This window comes from Suricata suricatta, chromosome 11 (assembly GCF_006229205.1).
Source record: "Suricata suricatta isolate VVHF042 chromosome 11, meerkat_22Aug2017_6uvM2_HiC, whole genome shotgun sequence".
NCBI classification, from domain to species: Eukaryota; Metazoa; Chordata; class Mammalia; order Carnivora; family Herpestidae; genus Suricata; species Suricata suricatta.
The window spans coordinates 34614240-34633022 of NC_043710.1; the positions used below are offsets into that span (position 1 = coordinate 34614240).

General features: G+C 37.3%; 1 protein-coding gene across 3 annotated transcripts in view; it reads right to left on the reverse strand.

Moving 5' to 3' along the window:
* The window catches only part of LUZP2 (leucine zipper protein 2), a 454470-nt gene extending 439171 nt beyond the window's left edge, over positions 1 to 15299 (reverse strand). The window contains exon 1 of one of the 3 annotated variants that reach the window (XM_029915060.1): positions 14997 to 15296. In XM_029915060.1, the coding sequence (XP_029770920.1) occupies positions 14997 to 15058 (62 nt within the window). In that variant the 5' untranslated portion in view covers positions 15059 to 15296. Of the gene's footprint in view, positions 1 to 14996 lie in introns of all 3 variants that reach the window. The other 2 variants (XM_029915061.1, XM_029915062.1) reach the window with 2 other exon arrangements.
* Positions 15300 to 18783: the final 3484 nt, after the last annotated feature.

Consider the following 18783-nt stretch of genomic DNA (forward strand, 5'->3'; position numbering starts at 1 on the left):
TGGGAGAGGAGGTGCATGGTGAAATGGGTAAAATAGGTGATGGAAATTAAAGAATACACTTACCATGATGAGTAAGCAGTACACTATATGTTATGTAAACTAGAATTAAGATTTAAAAAGCATAAAAAATATACTCATTTTTATAACAGTCGCAAAACATACATAAATACACACATACACACATAAATCTACACACATACACACACAAACATCTATATATACACATATATACTTGGGGGAAGGAGCTGATGAAGATAAAAGTACATCAGACTCATGCAAGGAATAATACAACTTGCTTGTTGATCAATAAAGAATCAACCAACTTGTAATTTCCTACCTCTAGGTATATCTTATGTAAGAGAAATAAATGTATATCCTGTTTAAGGCATTGTAATTTGGAGTTTTCTGACACATACCAAGAAACTGAATCTTAGCTCATTAAAGTGGTAAGCTTTACAGGCAGGTATTCACATTGATTTATGAAAGGTACACAGATAATTGGACCAATACCGTGTATTAAAAAAAACCACATCAAATACCACATATGTACCACACCTCCTTTAATCTGACTAGGCTGGTAGCCTTTGCTTTAGCTTCCAAAAATGAAAACTGGGAGTACTCTTAGCTATCAGACTCTGTCCTTTCCTTTCCTAGCCAACCACATGTTACAGACATACATGTCTGGGTTCCCCCAAAGTTCATATGTTGAAACCCTAACCCTCACTGAGAAGGAATTAGGAGATAGAGCCTTTGAGAGGTAATTAGGTTATAAGGGTGGAGCCCTAATGAGATTAGTGCCCTTATAAAAAGAAACACCCACAAATTTATGGCCAACTAATCTTTGATAAAGCAGAAAAGAATATCCAATGGAATAAAGACAGCCTCTTTAACAGATGGTGCTAGAAGAACTGGACAGCTAAATGAACATGGACCACTTCCTTACACTATACACAAAAATAAACTAAAAATGGGTGAAAGATCTAAATGTAAGACAGGAAACCATAAAAATCCTAGAGGAGAAAGCAGGTAAAAATCTCTTTGACCTTGACTGCAGCACCTTCTTATTCAACACATCTCTGAAGGCAAGGGCAACAAAAGCGAAAATGAAATGTTGGGACCTCATCAAAATAAAAAGCTCCTGCACAGCGAAGGAAGCAATCTGCCAAAGTAAAACAGAATGGGAGAAAATATTTGCAAATGATGTATCAGATTTAGGACTAGTGTCCAAAATCTGTAAAGAACTTATCAAACTCAGCACCAAAAAACCCCCAAATAATCCAGTGAAGAAATGGGCAAAAGACAGAGTAGACACTTTTCCAAAGAAGACATCTAGATGGCTAACAGACACATGAGAAAATGCTCAACATCACTCATCATCAGGGAAACACAAACTAAAACCACAATGAGATATCCCCTCACACCAGTCAGAAGGTCTAAAATTAATAACTCAGGAAACAACAGATGTTGGTGAGGATGCTGAGAAAGAGGAGCCCTCTTGCACTGCTGATGGGGATGCACACCAGTGCAGCTGCTCTGGAAAACAGTATGGAGACTCCTCGAAAAGTTAAAAATAAAACTACCCTATCACTCAGCAATAGCCCTACTACGTATTTATCCAAGGGATACAGGTGTGCTGTTTTAAAGAGGCACATGCACCCCAATGTTTATAGCAGCACTATATGGTATGGAAAGAGCTCAAATGTCCATTGACAGAGGAATGGATAAAGACAATGTGGTGTGTATGTACACACACACACACACACACACACACACACACAATGGAGTATTACTTGGCAATCAAAAAGAATAAAATCTTGCCATTTGTAACAATGTGGATGGAACGAGAGGGTATTATGCAAAGCAAAATTAGTCAGATAAAGAAAATATCATATGACGTCACTCATGAGGAATTTAAGATACAAACAGATGAACATAAGGGAAGGGAAGCAAAAAGAATATAAAAACAGGGAGGAAGACAAAATGTAAAAGACTCTTAGAACAAACTGAGGCTTGCCAGAGGGGCTGTGGGTGGGGAATGGGCTAAATGGTAAGGAACATTAAGGAAGATGCTTGTTGGAATGAGCACTGGGTGTTATACACAGGAGATGAATCACTGGAATGTACTTCTGAAAACATTACTGCACTATATGCTAACTAGGATGTAAATTTAAAATAAACAAATAAATAAATTCAGAATTATGAGTGAATGAGAAAACAAACAAATTAGTAAATAAGGAAGAAGTACCATGTCTGTCCTCTCAGCCTGCTCTCCATCCCATAGGGATACAACCCAAGTGACCAGAAAGCAGGCTCTCACCAGACGCTGGCTCTGCTGTTGTAAAAGTAAAACTCAAAGCTCAGGTCTGGGCCGCCTACGGTCACTAGGAATGGCCCCCCCATTTTCATAAAAAAGGGTTGTTACTAATTGCTACACAGGGTGAGTGAAAATGCATGAGCAAGTATGCATGTTAACATTTAAATACTATATGTCAGGTATGTCTTCCTCACAGGATGCCTACTCCCCTTTCAAGTCTATCCTTGAAAATCCTTTTAATAGGTCACTAGAATAAAAGACTATGCAGGGAAAATGGGCACATTCTCCAATTTTCAGGTCTATTCTTAAGGAGGAAAGTGGATATGTAGGAATTACTACAATGATAAACGGAATTAAGCTAACAGTACTGTGCTCCTAATTCCTATCTTTAAGAATGAGTTTTCAGAAAACTGTAAAATATTTATTTTATAACTAATATTATATACAATGTATACTATACTTTAACGCATGTTATACATATGCATTTATACAGGTACCCACATACCTAGACTTATATATACATGCATGTATCCATGAATGATTTTGATATGAAATCATTTTTTAAGGTATCACAATTTTGAGATGTGTCAGTCTATAAAGGGGTTAAATCTAGAACAGAGATATGCTTGTGCTGTACTTTATACTTCACAGTGCCATCTTCTGACTACCAATAGAAGTGTAGTTCCAGTAAAACATCAGCACTTAAACTCCTAAGGAAAATCTGACTTCTTATTAGGTCAGTCCTCAAGATAGACATCATTCAAATGATGAGACTGTTGCTTTTCACATGTTTAAAACAAATGGAGATTCTATTTATGACATGGGGATATTGTGGGGGTTTGCACACAAACAGGGCACTGAATCCTGCAGCTCAGGCATCCCTGTGTATAACACAAGTCCCTTTTTTGTGCTAGTCTGCATTAGGTTCTCAACGGCTTTGTTTCTGAGCTACTTCCCAAAGCCCAACACCACAAATGTCGGGGTTAACTCTTACTGTCTGAGAATCCCGACCTTAAAGTGTAAGCCTATTAAATCACAGGTTCGGATTTCATCTCTACCCTTCAGTAATTTTGTAACTTTAGAGGTAGTAACTTCTCTAATCCTTAATGTTCTTTCTAATCTACTAAATACCTTCATGAGGTATGGAAAAGCATTAAGTTACGCTAGAGAACTGTGTAGCACAATTCATAAATGTAAACAAACTTTAATCACTGTTATAAATGCTAAAAATGAAATTATGAGTCTGAGCAGCTGAAACAGCTACCTGGGATCACACAGGTGGACGGTGCAGCAATTAGGTCAGTCTGATTCCCACCACGCACTCCTACGCCCCGCAGTGAAAATTCGGATGCCATTTGGAGCCAGGCAATAGAACACTGAAGTTCACTGGTTTTGACTTTGGAAAACAACATCCACAAGCAAAGGCAATATCATACAACTATGATTATTTTCTTCCACGATGAAAGCAAAATACACCACACATTATTTTAGTTAGAACTTTGGTTGTGAGTTTAGGGGATACCTCAGAGCACATTACATTTTTCTTTCCTTCTCTCAGTATATAAATCAGAAGCCATGTAGATGAGAGGGACGCAAGCAGACACTGGCTCATTCCAGTGCTTTACATCACACGCTAGGAGGCGCTGTAGCATAGTAATTAAGAGCATGGGCTCTAGTGCTATTTGTCCTTGGAATGTAGAATCCACTTACCTGCTTATAACTTTGGAAGGGTAACCTAACCCCTAAATGCCTCAGTTTCCACATTTACAAACTGAAGGCAACATCTGGAAACACCTCACACGTTTATTATGAGGCTTAATCTGGTTTAAGGTTTTCTGCAATTATCTTTTGATTCCTTTGTTATTCCAGAACTAAAACTGCAGAGAGGAAAAGAACTGCCACAATATGGCTCGCGTAGTTGTACATTAAGTTTAGTCCAGAAAATTAACCCAGAATATTGTTTTTCCACATGTTCAAAGGATGTTCTGCTAAGGCAGGTGGGGGTGGGGGTGGGGGTGTGTGTGGTGGGGGTGTTCAAAAGCTTTTTTGCCAGACTGAATATTACTTTTACTTCATATGAAAACTCTAATTTCCTGCACAAAGTAAAAAAACTGTAAGCGTTTGCACAGCCTTATTCGTAGGTCCTGGTTTTCAGTGCATCTTTGTCATTAAACTTGAAGCGATAATCACAGGGCAGGGTACAGTTAAGTTTTCATTCTTTTCAAAGCTTCTAAGATTTCATCTTATTCTTCAGGACTTCCTAAATAGAGTGTGCTCCTTGATAAATGCATGTAATACTATTTTATATCTTAGATTGACTATTTTCTCAGCCATTTGCAATTTTTTTTAATGAGGCAGAGAATTATTTTCATGTAACTTGATTGATAAAATGCAGCCTGCTACATGACAAGATATTCACTTATTAAATTTATATACATGTAAGACTATCTGGGTGGCTTACTAGGTTAAGGGTCCATCTTCAGGTCAGGTCATGATCTTGCAGTTTGTGAGTTCAAGCCCTGCATCGGACTCTGTGCTGACAGCATGGAGCCTGGAGCCTGCTTCAGATTCTGTGTCCCCTCTCTGTCCCTCTGCCGCTCTCTCTCTCCTTCTCTCTCTCAAAAATAAACATTAAACAAATTTTAAACGTATATCCAAGTAAAAATTGGCAGGTTTTTTTTGTTTCTTGCCAAAGTATCACCATATTTCTATCCCCCCGATTTCAGCCGCAATGTGCACATTGAGTAAATGCTGAAGATGTCAAAGTGTTTGAGACTATAGTTCTCAAATACTGGAGCAGTGCTTTCCAAGGTTTCATGTACACTGGAAGCATCTGAGGTCCAGGTTAAAATAAAAATTCCTTGCCCCCCCTTCCTTAAGGGATCTAATCTAGCATGGTCTAGCGTAGGGACCAGAAAGTGGCCTTTTTACAAGCATCCCAGGGTATTCTAATTTAGGTACAATGAGGAGTATACTTTGAAAAACATTGATCTGAAGACGTTTTTATTATTATTTTGGAGAGTGTGCATGTGCATGTGTTGAGGAGGGACAGGGAGGGTACAGGAGAGAGCAAGAGCAAGAGAGAATCTTCAGAAGGCTCCATATTCATCACTGAGCCCGAGAGCAGAGCCCGATCCCATGACTCTAGGATAAAGACCTGAGCAAAAATCAAGAGTCAGATGCTCAACTGATTAAGGCACCCAGGTGCCTCTGAAGACATTTTCTACAGAGGAATAGGACTATTAGCTGGCAAACTTTTGTGTTTATTATAAAGGCTCCAATTTGGCTGATCTTCAGACTAATGAATTTCTTGGGCTGAGTTCATTGATTTCTTAATGTCAGATCACTTTTATCTTTTAGTTTTTCATATATTGTAATTGAGATATATCTGGTACATGACATTAGTTTCAGGTATAATTTTAAGAATATTTTTATTTTATTTTATGTTTTATCTATTTTTGAGAGACAGAGAGAGACAGTGCGAGCAAGGGAGGGTCAGAGAGAGAGAGGGAGATACAGAATCCCAAGCAAGCTCCAGGCTCTGAGCTAGCTGTCAGCATAGAGCCTGACACGGGGCTTGAACCCATGAACTGTGAGATCATGACCTGAACCAAAGCTGGCCGCTTAACTGACTGAGCCACCCAGGCGCCCCAAGAATATTTTTAATGTAGCCTGTCCTACCTCATGAAAACAGTTACTTGTGAAGATGGTTTGTTTAGCATTCTCACTTGTATATCACATATTATTTTTCTTCATTGTATATTTATGCAGAAATTGAATTCTATGGCAGTGCTATAAATCTACTCATAAAGCAATTCTCAGAATAAAGGGGTTAAAATCTAATCACTTTCTACCTGGGAGAACATAGGCTAGTCATTTAATATGTCTAAATTAATCACTATCCCTCCTGATAAAGGTATATAAATAAAAACAGTTGCAAGGAAGGGTTAAGTAACAAAGTAAGCACCTAGCACACTGCCAGGGAATTAGTCAGTCCTTAAAAATATTGGCTGAATCTATAACTTACATGTTATATAAAATGACCAACTGAAATAAAGATACATACTACCACAAACAGGATTTGATATTTTGCAATATTTTTCTAAATTGTAGTTTCAAAAAAAGAAAAGTTTGCCCCCTTTTTCATATGAACTTATTTGTAGAATGAGCTCATGTTTCACTCTGTGGCATCTGAAGGAAAAAGCTACATACTCTCAACAATATCAAGCTTCCTCAACCATATTTGCTTCTTGCCAACATGTCACTTCAATTTTTCATGGATTGTCTTATTTCTTTTATAATTCAGAATCTTTTTTTGCCCTCTTTCCTGCCCAATGCTAATGGCTTAGTTTCCTGCAAAGGAACCAATGAATGACTGCAAGCATTAGAGAAGAGCATTAAAAAAACAATAACAAACAAACCAAAAAACTCAACGAAAACTGGAAGGCTAGTGTTAGGGGACTTTCTTCTCCATTCCTACCATCTCTGTCCATCATACCACATTCAGAATCTTAGTATGCCAGGTTTCTTGTTTCCCTTTGCCATTCCAGCCACTTCTCCACCATTCTGCAGAGGTCAGGGCCAAGTTTACTCCATGTGAGAACACTGAATTACTAGAATCCAGAACCCTCAATTTGTCAAAAAAGCATGTTGCTGTTATGTTGTCCTAGTTTAAGACAGATCTCTTTGGTTCTGTCATCCTTAGGTAAACTTGAAACATGAATTTCCTTTAAAGGTATTAATATATTGTGGTAATATATTATATAATATATATAATATAAATTATATATATAATATAAATTATAAAAATATAATTTTAATAATTATATTTAATGTTTAATTATTAGCAACATAATTTGGAGCTTTCAGACCCAAAATAGAAGCTAGGTCAAGTCATACTGGTTACCCTTATTTTTTTGTTCTTGAGGAGGTTACAGGTGTTTAAATCAGTGTTGCTAACTGAGACTGATATGGTCCAGAATTGGCTTTTACTTCAAATCATCTGCATGAACTTAGAATGAACATACACAGTCTCCCTTCAGTTTTATCATCTGTGATAAGGGACGATGAGAGTGAACTCACAATCTCTTCACCAATACCTCTCTCTTGCCCACACCAACATCAGGTGTGTATTTGTCAGGGGCCACTCTTTCTGAAATTAAAGTACACTCTGGTAGGGTCAAATTTCTCTAATCCCCTTCAGTCAGATAAGAATGAAACTATATTGAATTTCTCTGTTCTAGACACAATTCTTTATACACATCATCTTATTAAATACTCTTAAATCACAAAAGCATTGTTATCACCTTTTTCACTGATAGGAAAATGTGGCTAAGAGTTGTTACTTGACATTAAGTCAAATAGCTAATGAGGCTGTTCCAAAGTCTATTTGAGTTCACATCCTTTGTATTTAACCCATGTGACATGGCAAATGCTTCCCATAAACCTTGCTCACTAAGGAGTATTCTGAATATTAGTTGGAAGGACAGGAAATTAGAAACCCTAATAATCATCTGGAGAATAGGCAGGAAGAAGTCACATCCTCCATAAGGACAGGAGATAAGGCTGGTCCAGAATCTGCAATAGCTCTTAACAATGCCTTAGCTCAGATGCAAGGACAATTTTGGAAGGCACAAGTCATTGAATATTCTTGTTCCATTTTTCTCCCAAGGATTAATCTCTGGGCTCAATTTGCTCCCTGCCTAATTCTAGCAAAATCTTAGGAAATATATATATATATATATATGTATGTATATGTATATATATATATAGTACTCTCTATCTATAGTAATAGCTAACATGGCCTAGGATCTCTTAAAGACTATGGAACACAGTCTATGTGCACTGAAATAGTACTTAGGTATAGTTTCTTTAATCCTAATAGCCCTAAATGATAGGCATTGTTATTCTCCATTTTATAGATGAAAAATTAAAGTCTGAATGGTTAAGAACCCTAACCAAAGACAAAGAGTTTGTATTATGTACATGTAGGATAAAACCTAAGACCATGTAACCCTAAAAATGCTATGTAAGTTGCTCACTGGCTATGATGAAAATGTAGAGACAGGTAAAACCAAATGAAATGTAAGCTCACCAAAAAGTTCCAGGTGAACATTTTTAGGAACTCATTATTGTAAGATAGTTGAGTAGGTTTCCTATTGAATAATATCACAGTTACAGCATAAATTTGATAGGTAAGGAATATAAAAGCAAAAACCTAGCTAGGAAGTACATTTATTGGAAACAGTTTCAATGAAAAGATCCCAAAGGCATCAACAATATCACAATAGAACTGAACAATCTTCACAACAGAACTGAAAAATCAACAGGAACCATTAGAGGTGTATTGCTTGAGAGGCAAACTGTATACCAAGGTGAGAACTCATTAATGCTGCTCTGGGTTTTGAAAATGACCTGGATTGCTTTTAAAGCAATCTCACTCTTCAAAAAATAGCTGAATATAGGCAAATAAACAGTGTTCAATTCCCCATTGCTGTAATTTCCTTTGGCTAAAGAGTGTTGCTTTACCAGGAGTATATGTGCTCAGAGAACTTGCTTTGAAAGTACTTCATACTTCACAAGAACTAGAATAATATTGTAGGGACCAACTATACAAATAGAGCTTGATTACTGGGTAGTGATGTAAATGCTGGATCCTTGATCTGGTTTCCTTCTGTAGCCTTAGAGGAACCTGTCACTTTGGACCTCATCTCTAAAATGAAGGGCTTTAGACTAGAACACAACCTTATACTCATAGTATGTTTCTCTATAACAAACTCTTTAAGGTACATTCAAAGAGATTAAAACACTTGAAAGCAGCCCCAAACAAGTCAGACATAATTGCAATGCAATCACTACCTATGGTGTAATGACGTCTCCTAGTGTTTATGAAAGCATTCTCAGAGCTCACTGTTTACTTGGTTGACCTTCAGCTCGCATCTGAATGTGATGGTTTAGATTTTTTGTCTCCTATAATTATGAAGCAAAGTTTGTAGACATCCCAGTAAACATGTGTTCTTTCTTTTGATACAGATTTAACATAATCTATGCCTTATTATCTCCCCATAGGAGCAAATCATACCCTTTCCCAGGATTCACTAGATTAATAGGCATCACACATTCACACACATGCACACAATAATCTATGGCAAATACATATACATACATATTTTTTTTCATTTAGTGCTCAGAATTTCTTGGCAAAACTATGAAGAGTTTATGACAAAATACATGCAAACTAGTTGAAACTAGATGATCTCTACAGTCATTTTCAAAAAGCTTAGGGAATAACTCTTGCATGCAATGATACTTAAGACATAGTTATGTTTCTTCTACATCACTGGTTTTCAAATTGTTCTTAGTAGAAAAAAATCTGTTATATATTTAAAAAAATTAAGAAAAGAAAATATATTTCATAAATTATTAAGAAATTATGAAATCAATTAACAAGCAGAAAATAAAGTTGTTTAATCTTTTATAGCAATCCTCCATATGTAGTTTCAAAGCATCCTTTTATTGACACCTGTGCTCATGGCTTTGATTTGATATTATGCATGTGCTATATATACAACTAAATTTTAAATAGATACACAAGCAGCTAAATATGTACTTTTGTGCTAAATCATATTCTATATGATAAATTATAAACTACAATTTTTCATGGTGTTTGCCATAGCGCACAGCACCATCCAGGCACTTTGCCACAAAAACACTTTTGAAAGAACCAGCTTAGTAATGAGGTAATCCTCATTACTCCTTCTACTGCTTCTATCTCCTTTGCCAATATTTTCTTACTTTTAGATGAGGACTGTGACTCTTGTTCATTTTCTGTCATTCAACTGACTTGTAACCAAGTTTTTATTTATTTTGCTATGTCCTAATCAATCACAGATACAAAAAAACTTGTGAAAATAATCAAAATATATAATACCTATACAAGCTAACTCCTGTTGATCACTTACTACGTTCCAAAAAATACTTGCCAACTCTTCTCCTAAATAAACTCACTCAGTCCTTCTTGCTCAAGTAGTTTTCACAAGTAGTCCTATTTTCTACATAAGAAAACTAGATAGACAAAAAAAGAAATTTACCTAACATCAGATGGTTATCAAGTGCTGCAGGATGTTCAAGTTTATTAAAAAATATGACTTCCTTCATTGTCTTGAAAGTGGAAGTTACTTCTGATACACCTCCATTATTATTATTCACTCTTTTCTCTATTTGTATCTAGAACTTCAAAATGCTTATTGTTATTTATCTAATTTTGTCTTACCCATAACTATTTCTGTGCATGACTGGATTATGAGACATGCATCTGTAACCAAATATCTTATTGTTCTGATGCCTTATGCAATGACTGGCACATTGCAGGCACACTTTTAATGTGTGATAACGAAAATATCAAAGACATCTTCTGAAGGTTATGAAGTTCAAATGGTTTTGTTTTTCCAAAGAAAACTTAGTATTAAATATCTGTTTAATCAGGTTAAATGATTTAGCCCTATTCATTAAAGGGATTTCCTGTAGAAGTCAGTCAAAACAGGCTCTTGAGCACACACACCACACAACTGAGAAAACACTGTATCATTAGAATGACATACCCCTCAGTGATTTCAATGATTTTGCTTCCTGGTAGGTAGGTAATATTCCTCCTTTCAATCACATGAAGTTTGGTCTGGGACAACTGTGGCCAGATCATAAATGTTTGAGGGGTCACTTATTAGTCACGAGGGAAATAAATTTAATCCATAAAGATAATCCCCAAGTAAGTCATTTTAAAAATTGCTACTGGAAATAGGCAACTAGGGTCCAGAATAAAAATTTGAAAAGCCAAAAATATTTGCTTGTTAATATCGTCTTAGCATAGAAAAGACCTGTCTCCAACTCAATTACACAGAAGTGTGCAATTCTTATCACAAAGGAATGTATGTAGGGCCATATAAAGGTATGTGTGGCAAGACTCTGTGTAGGACTAGAGAGAATAAACCCACATTACCTCATATCAACTTGGGGAAGTTCAAGGAAGACTGCTTCCTACATCAAATGTATTTGCTTATTTTTTTAAGCTGCTTATTGTGTTTTTATCATGATTCTAGTCTTTATCCTATACATCAACTTAATTATGAGGTTAGATTAAGGTACAGAGCAAATAAGAGCCTGGAGCATCTTCAATACAGAGTATCATCTAAAAATAGATTCCAAAGTAAACATGTGGTATGACTGCTGATCAGAGGGCCCAGGAGAGACCTCTAAGGTGACTCCTATTGCGAGGACTATAAGCGACCATCTGCTTAAAGTTCTTGCTTGATGGAAAACCACCAGAAGTCAGTAGACCTTCACTTCTCCCCTGCCATGTTTCTCTCCCCATTAAGTCATTTAAAACTCAATAAACCAGAGGCATCAAGAGTAGAATCACAGCATAAAGGAACAGAGGTTCAACAGACTAAAGCACAAGCCTTCCCCAGCACTCCATGGGTCCCTTTTCACCAAGAACTTCTAAAGATTCTTTTTCACCCTACTCTTCAATACCTATACTACTTCTTTCTGAAGTGAATTGCTGGCTGCCTTGGAATAGCAATTTAATACTTCTGCAGAATGAAGCTATTTAAAAAGTATAGTCGTTCTACTCTAAAGCTATTAAACCAACATATGTTTGCTTTCTTTGACCACATTTATTTGTGCACAGGTTAAATGGGTTTCTGCATTAGCTTCATTATTCATAACACGAACTTGATGTTTTGAATTTACTATACTTTCTAAACAGGAGAGACAATATACAGAAAATTTAAATGGCTCCTTTTAACTCTATGGAGCCTACCAGTAAAACAGAGGACAATTCTTGGTTGTTGTTGATGGGGAACATTTAACTTTTTTTCAGGACAAATAAAGTAACTCTGATTGTTGGCATCAATATTGTTTGCTATGGTGAAAATTGTGACATTTTGGGGCTTTAGCATCTAAAGTTATTACAAAGATGTGAAGATGAAGAACAAACAAAAACAGAGAGCTACCAAAAAATTCCTATTTAAAAGATGAAATGGTTTTAGGGTTTTCATCCTTATGAACAGAAAACTATTATATAATAACTATCTTTCTTTTCTTGCTGCATGTGTTTTACTGAACATATTTCTTTTACTATAAAACAAATGAACTTTAGGCCTCTTGGATATACAATAGTACGGCATTAAAGAGCTTTGCCCAGAGAAAGAGATTTTTTTTTTTTGCATGAAGATCTACATTCATCACACTTTGAAAATAACTTGACAATAAAAGTGATAGCATCCAAAGGCTTTAAGAATATCTAGCAACTGCCACCCTCCGCTAACACTTTCAACATACATGTGTGAAATGTCATTTGCTTCATATACAAGACCACTGACTAAGAAACTAACAAAAAGTTGTTGGCTAAACAGCCCACTGCCCCAGGTGCTCATGGCTGAGCTACAGGTTTTCTCGGCAGGACAATAAATGCACCTCCAGTAACGTGACTGTTCTCACAAACCTGTTTAGGTTCTAACCTGCATGTTAGCCACATGCCTACAAGAACCCTTAAATATTACAAAGACAATGGCCTTCTCTTAAAAACCTTTAGAACATAATCTCTTCTTGCAAAATGACATATTGATGGTACCATATTCACTATCAAATCTGGTGTCAAAAAGTAATCTGGATATCCAATATAATAAATTGCTACTGAGCAATCACAACAAGACAGGCCACTGGTTATAAAAAGTTTCACTTTTTTTAAGCCTGACTTGCTCTTTCTGTTGAGTTTGCAGGAAGGGAAATTTAAAGACCTGATATAGGTTTTACATACAAACAACACTGCAAAAGTTTCATTTCTAAAGTAAACTAGGAAGGACTGATTCTAATTTCTGTTGTAATAAATATGTTGACTATTTAAAAATTTATTCTAATAAAAACTGTTCCATCAAAAGAAAGATCATGGCTCTTTGTATTATGTAACCAACACTAAACTTTAGAAGCTAGAGATTAGACAGCATCCTGACTCACTTAAATTATGGTGTCCTTAAAAAGCAAATGTACTTTTGGAATACTAGGGGTTTTCACTGTCTTTAAAAATCATTGTGGGCAATGTTTCTATTGTCTAAATATTTATTATTTTATACATATGATGACAGACATCTAGTTAAGTGTCCAACTTTGAGAATTTCCTTTTTCTAGAAATCACAATTATTAAACTACAACACAAGAGTTCAGTGTAAGTGGCAAGACACTTAAAGAAAATAACTGATGTACAATTTTCACTGAGTCATTTAAAGCTAACCACAAATATTAAAGTAGGTTCTGTAATTGGAGAAAGTTACTGTAATGCCGGGAAGCAAAGTGATTTCAAAATCATCTGCATTTTGTGAACTGAAGTGACAAACAACCTTTAGAGGAAAAAAATATATATATACATATATATACACATACACCTCCTATTCTATTTTAGTCTGGGAAAGTCACCTCGCTTTGTAGGCAAAGAAAGACTAAGTTCATCAATGATTAGGGCTAAATCAAACATTCTTCCCTGTAAAAAGAAAGTCTGGTTATAAGAGCCTGAAAGGAGATGTGTAGATTAGAAATGGAATCCAGAATTTTACGATCTCATTTTTATAGACAATGAGTTTTCTTCATTCTTAATTTCAGAACTTGAGATAGCCCTGTTTCCCTTCTTCATTTTCCATCAGATGCACAATCAGATAATGTTTCCATTCACATAGATTTGAAATGAAGCTCATGCTGTGAGGGTTATTTTATTTTCTAGTAGCCAAGGGAGAGAGGTTGCTGCCAATATGATGTTAAGAGCATACAGAATAAAGGCTCAGTGCCGGGCAATGAAACAGACCACCTTTGTGCTTCTCTTGAGGAAGAAGAATGCAAGCCCATCACCAACTTTGGGACTTGATCAACAGTGGGAAGTCACAAAACTCTTTTCAACCACTGCATTTTAAACCTCCACTAAAAATAGCTTCTCTGTGCTGGGGCTTAACGTCCCATCAGTGGCCAGGGATGAAGTACAGGACTTAATTATTACTGACTAGGGTCTCTGGATCAGCACACTGAGAGTGCCTTCTAACTTTTAATCGCCTTGCATGTTCTCTAATGAGACCTGTTCACAGGACAGCCACACAAAAATGCCTACCACTAACCTTCCTCAAGACCTTAAAACAGATCATTTCTTAAGTCCAGGAACTTTTGTGCAAGGTTTACAGTCTTCCAGGATTAATCATTTTTCTCTGCTTCTCCTTCCTTAAACTCAGACACACTTGGAGGAGAAAAGTACACTCTGTGGCTATTAAGCCAGCTCTAATATAAATACACTGCCTGGTGACAATTCCCTCCTTGTTGCTCCATTTCCTTAATTTTGGTCTGTTATTGCCTGTTATCTGTTTGCTCCTATTAGGGCTGGAGGGAAACATTTTCTTTGAAAAGGAAAGCGCTTGGTTCCTTTGCCATAGGAACACAGACTTTCTCTAAGGTCTAGGAGAACTAGAAAAGGGCTCTATTCTCCTGGAAGGATTTCACAGCCCGAACCATAGAGGCACCCTTTAACTTAGGCAGAAGATGCAAAGGGCTGAAGTGTTTATCCTTGGCCCTGACAGGTGACCTGCAGTAGGACCAGTCTACCCCTAGGACAGTGCCCTTTGGCTCAAGTCACTCACGCTCCTGGACTCACCTGGTGCTGAGGACCAGCGCCGGCAGGAGAGGCAGCAAGTAGTGCGCTGGGCTGAATTTCATGCTGTCGCCTGCCGGGGTCCTCCTACCCTCGCTGCCTTTGCTCTCCCTCCTCCTCCAGGTCCTGTGGCTCCTGGGTGCCCGGCTCTGTCCCCGGCGGCCGCCGATGAGCCCTCTCCAGCAGCGGACGGAAGGAAACGGACAAACGGACGGATGCCTCGTGAAGGCAGGCACTGAGAGTGGGGAGTATCTTCGGCAGTGATGTCACCAGCGAGGCGAGCCCTGCCTGAGATTGTTCCGCACGCCGCTGCTCCCGAGCCTGGAGGGCGCGCTGTCACTCGCGCTGGAGGCGGTGCGCGAAGAGGGAGGGGTTCCCAGCCATGGCCCGGCGTCTACGGGCTGCTAAGGGCTGCGCTCCACGCTAGCCGACTGCACACCCTCCTGGGTCTGACCATTTATTCCCCCTCTCCTGAGGATGGGGAAAGGGCGGGAGGGGAAGGGCGGGGCAGGGGTGGGGAGAGAAATCTAACCTTCCAGTAATTGAACCTGAGTACTCGGCAGGATGTAGACAGAATTCACGGGGAAAAGACCATCAAGCTCAGACTCGCAAGCAGGTGTCCCTCACCTGATTACAGTGTTTGGAAAAACATCGCTCTGAAGAGTGTTAAAATATTCTAATTAGAAATGCATAATGATTAGCCTGATGCAGATTGAAGAGAAGCAGGAGTGAACAGTGTCCAGCAATGCACCCTGAGCCCATAATGTCACTGCCAGCTTCTTAGTCCGCAAACGTGGATATAAATATAAAGAGGTTTCAGGACAGTTAAGACGTCTGCTGCTTCTGGGTTTTGAAGCTTTCTGACCTTCCTCCAATTGCAATTTGTCCCCTTGTACCAGCAGCTGACAGTGGGATTGGAGGTGGTGGCCCAAATTCACTCACCTGATGGGGTCCCTTCCTTCAGGTGAGGAAACACATAACTGAGATATGCATCAAAACTCTAACACCAATTAACTCAGAGTGGTGATATCAGAAGGCAGAAGACTTGTTATTTTGATTTCTGCATGTTTCATCTTTTCTATAATAAACATCTGATATTAAGCTTTATTTTTGAAAAATTAGAAAAAAATTAAAAAAACTAATACAGAATAATATTTTTGTAAAAGCAATTCTAAAACATAAATTTAAAAAAAGCAAGAGCCAGCTTGAACTGAGATGTTCAATTCCAGGACCCTCATAACATGGTTAATTTTCATATTGCAGCAGATTTCTTGGTTGAATGTTTGTAAGGTACTTCTTTATACATTAATACATTTGATCCTCACCAGAGACATCCTGCAGAAATATAAATATTGCTCCTACTATAGAAATGAGGTAACTGAAGACCATGAAGATCTAGGCTGGATTTTTTTTTAAACAAAGAACTTCATTCTTTTAAATCTTAAGCAAACGCTACTGCTGCCTGGAACATTACACCCAGCAAAAGTAGTCCAGTGACTAACCCAAAGCTGATGTTCAATAACAGCTAGAGTGCACCGAAGACCCCCTGGGGCAAAGGTCAGGTGGCCAACAGGAAATCCTATGCAGAGGGTTCAAGTAAAAACCCATGATTTCAGGGGGAAGACACTTACAGTAAAATTTAGATGAAACATCCCCCTTAATCTAATTTTTGAAACACAATTTATAGGAAAAATATTTGTTCTAAAGCTTTATTTTAAAGAGGATACAAGTTTAAAGAATTAACCATCTAATTTACTGGGTTTTGTTTTGGCTTTTAATGGGATTGAAGTTTAAGACATTTATACAGAACACATATGGCTTTAAAACGCCAGACTACTAAAATAGATGAGTAATAACTTTTGCAAACTGGGTACCAGTCCCTTGGGCAATAGGATTCACAACAGTTATAACCAGGCATATATAAAATCAACGTACATGTGAATAACATGTCATCTACAAAGAAAAATTGCACTACACTCTGCTAAAACAGGACTCTGACTCCAAAGGAAAATATGTATTTCTGTTTGCTCCTACCAGAATTATCTAACAATAGATTCCCTGCTCAATTTGGAAAGTGAACATTTGAGTTGTATACTCAACAAAGACATATGGCTACTTGGTAATAAAAAAAAATTATACGAGGAAATAACGCTTATACTTTTGGAACACATATTTGTTTAGATAACAAGTTTGAGTTCATTAACTTGTGGTCCTAATTACAGGAACCAAATGTAGTAGTTGTTTCCATTATTTTCCTCTTTTGCAGTTGAGGTGACAGATTCAGAATGGTTAAGTCACTTGCTCAAGGTCACTCGGTCACTTATTTAGTAGATGACATTCAAATTCAAGATGTATATACTTTATAATCTTTCTTTTGAGGGATTTTTTTTAACACATCTATGTAAGAAAAGACATTCTCCAGCCTATATTGTATTACTTTTTATTAGGCATAAAACATAAAATAGACAACTGTAGATTGTCAACCAAGAAAGGTGACTATCAGAATGCACTCTTTTTAGACTGTCTCACAGTTACATTGTGCCTTTGGAGACTGATGAAGAACCATAAGGTTTGTTGGCCTTTGTGAATTGTCTGCAAGTAGGAAAAAAAAAAGACATTGAACTTAGAGGGGCATGCAAGCATCAGGGAAGCACATTTGGAAGGTGAGCGTAAGTGAGGTTTTGGAAACTCCTGCAGATTTAGAGGATTGAGGTATTATATTCCGAATTCAAGTATAGATCTGCCACTCAGCAGAAGTCTTTTCTTCTTGGGGAATTATAAGACCGTAAATCTCCATCACCCATGCCATTCTGTCCACATTGACACAGGAAAACTCAAATTCAGAGTTGATTTTATGGCTTCAGAGAATTGGCATATGAATTTTAAAGATGCAGCCACACAGACAGCAGTTTCACTTAGCTAAAACCACTTGCCCTATGCTGAGTCCCAACACTGAGCTCAGCAAAAGTTGTCTGCAAAAACTGTACCTAAGTCTGGATAAAGGACATCAAGAAAGTCAATGCAGTTACAGCGAAAGGCTGGTCTCCATAAAGTGCTAGGACTAGGAGATACAAAAGCTATTTTTTAAGCAGCTTTATTGAGATTTAATTCAGATACTAAAACATCACTAAAGTGTGTAACTCAGTGTTTAACATACCCAACAAGATTATGAAATCACTAATATCTAACTCCAGAACATTTTTGTCTCTCCAAAAGAAACTCCATACCCACCAGTCACTCACTATCCCTCTGCTTTTTCACTTTCTCCCAGCCCTTGACAGTGTAATTACTGTCTCTACAGATATACCTAATTCTTGACATTTCATATAAAGTGAATTCTACTATATGTGGTCTTATAGTACTAGTTTTTTTCTTGTTTCAAGGTTTATCTGTGTTGCAGCATGTGTCAGTACTTCATTCCTCTTAATTCCTTTAATAATATTCCATTGTAGGAATGCAGCACGTTATGTTTATCCATTCCTTACTAGGATTGTTTCATGTTCTGGCTATTTGTATAATGCTGCTATGAACATTCACATGAAAGTTGCCATGTGAACATCTGTTTCCGACTCCCCTGTGTGTATACCTAGGAGAGGAATTGCTGGATTACATGATAATACTTTAATTTTTTGAGAAACAGCCAAATTTTCCTAAAATAGCTATGCCATTGTTTATTCCTACCAGCAATACATGCATATGTTAATTTCTATATAGCCTTGCCAACACTTGGTATTTTCAGATTATTATTATAGCTCTTGTTGGGGATGTAAAGTGGTATCTCATTGTGGTT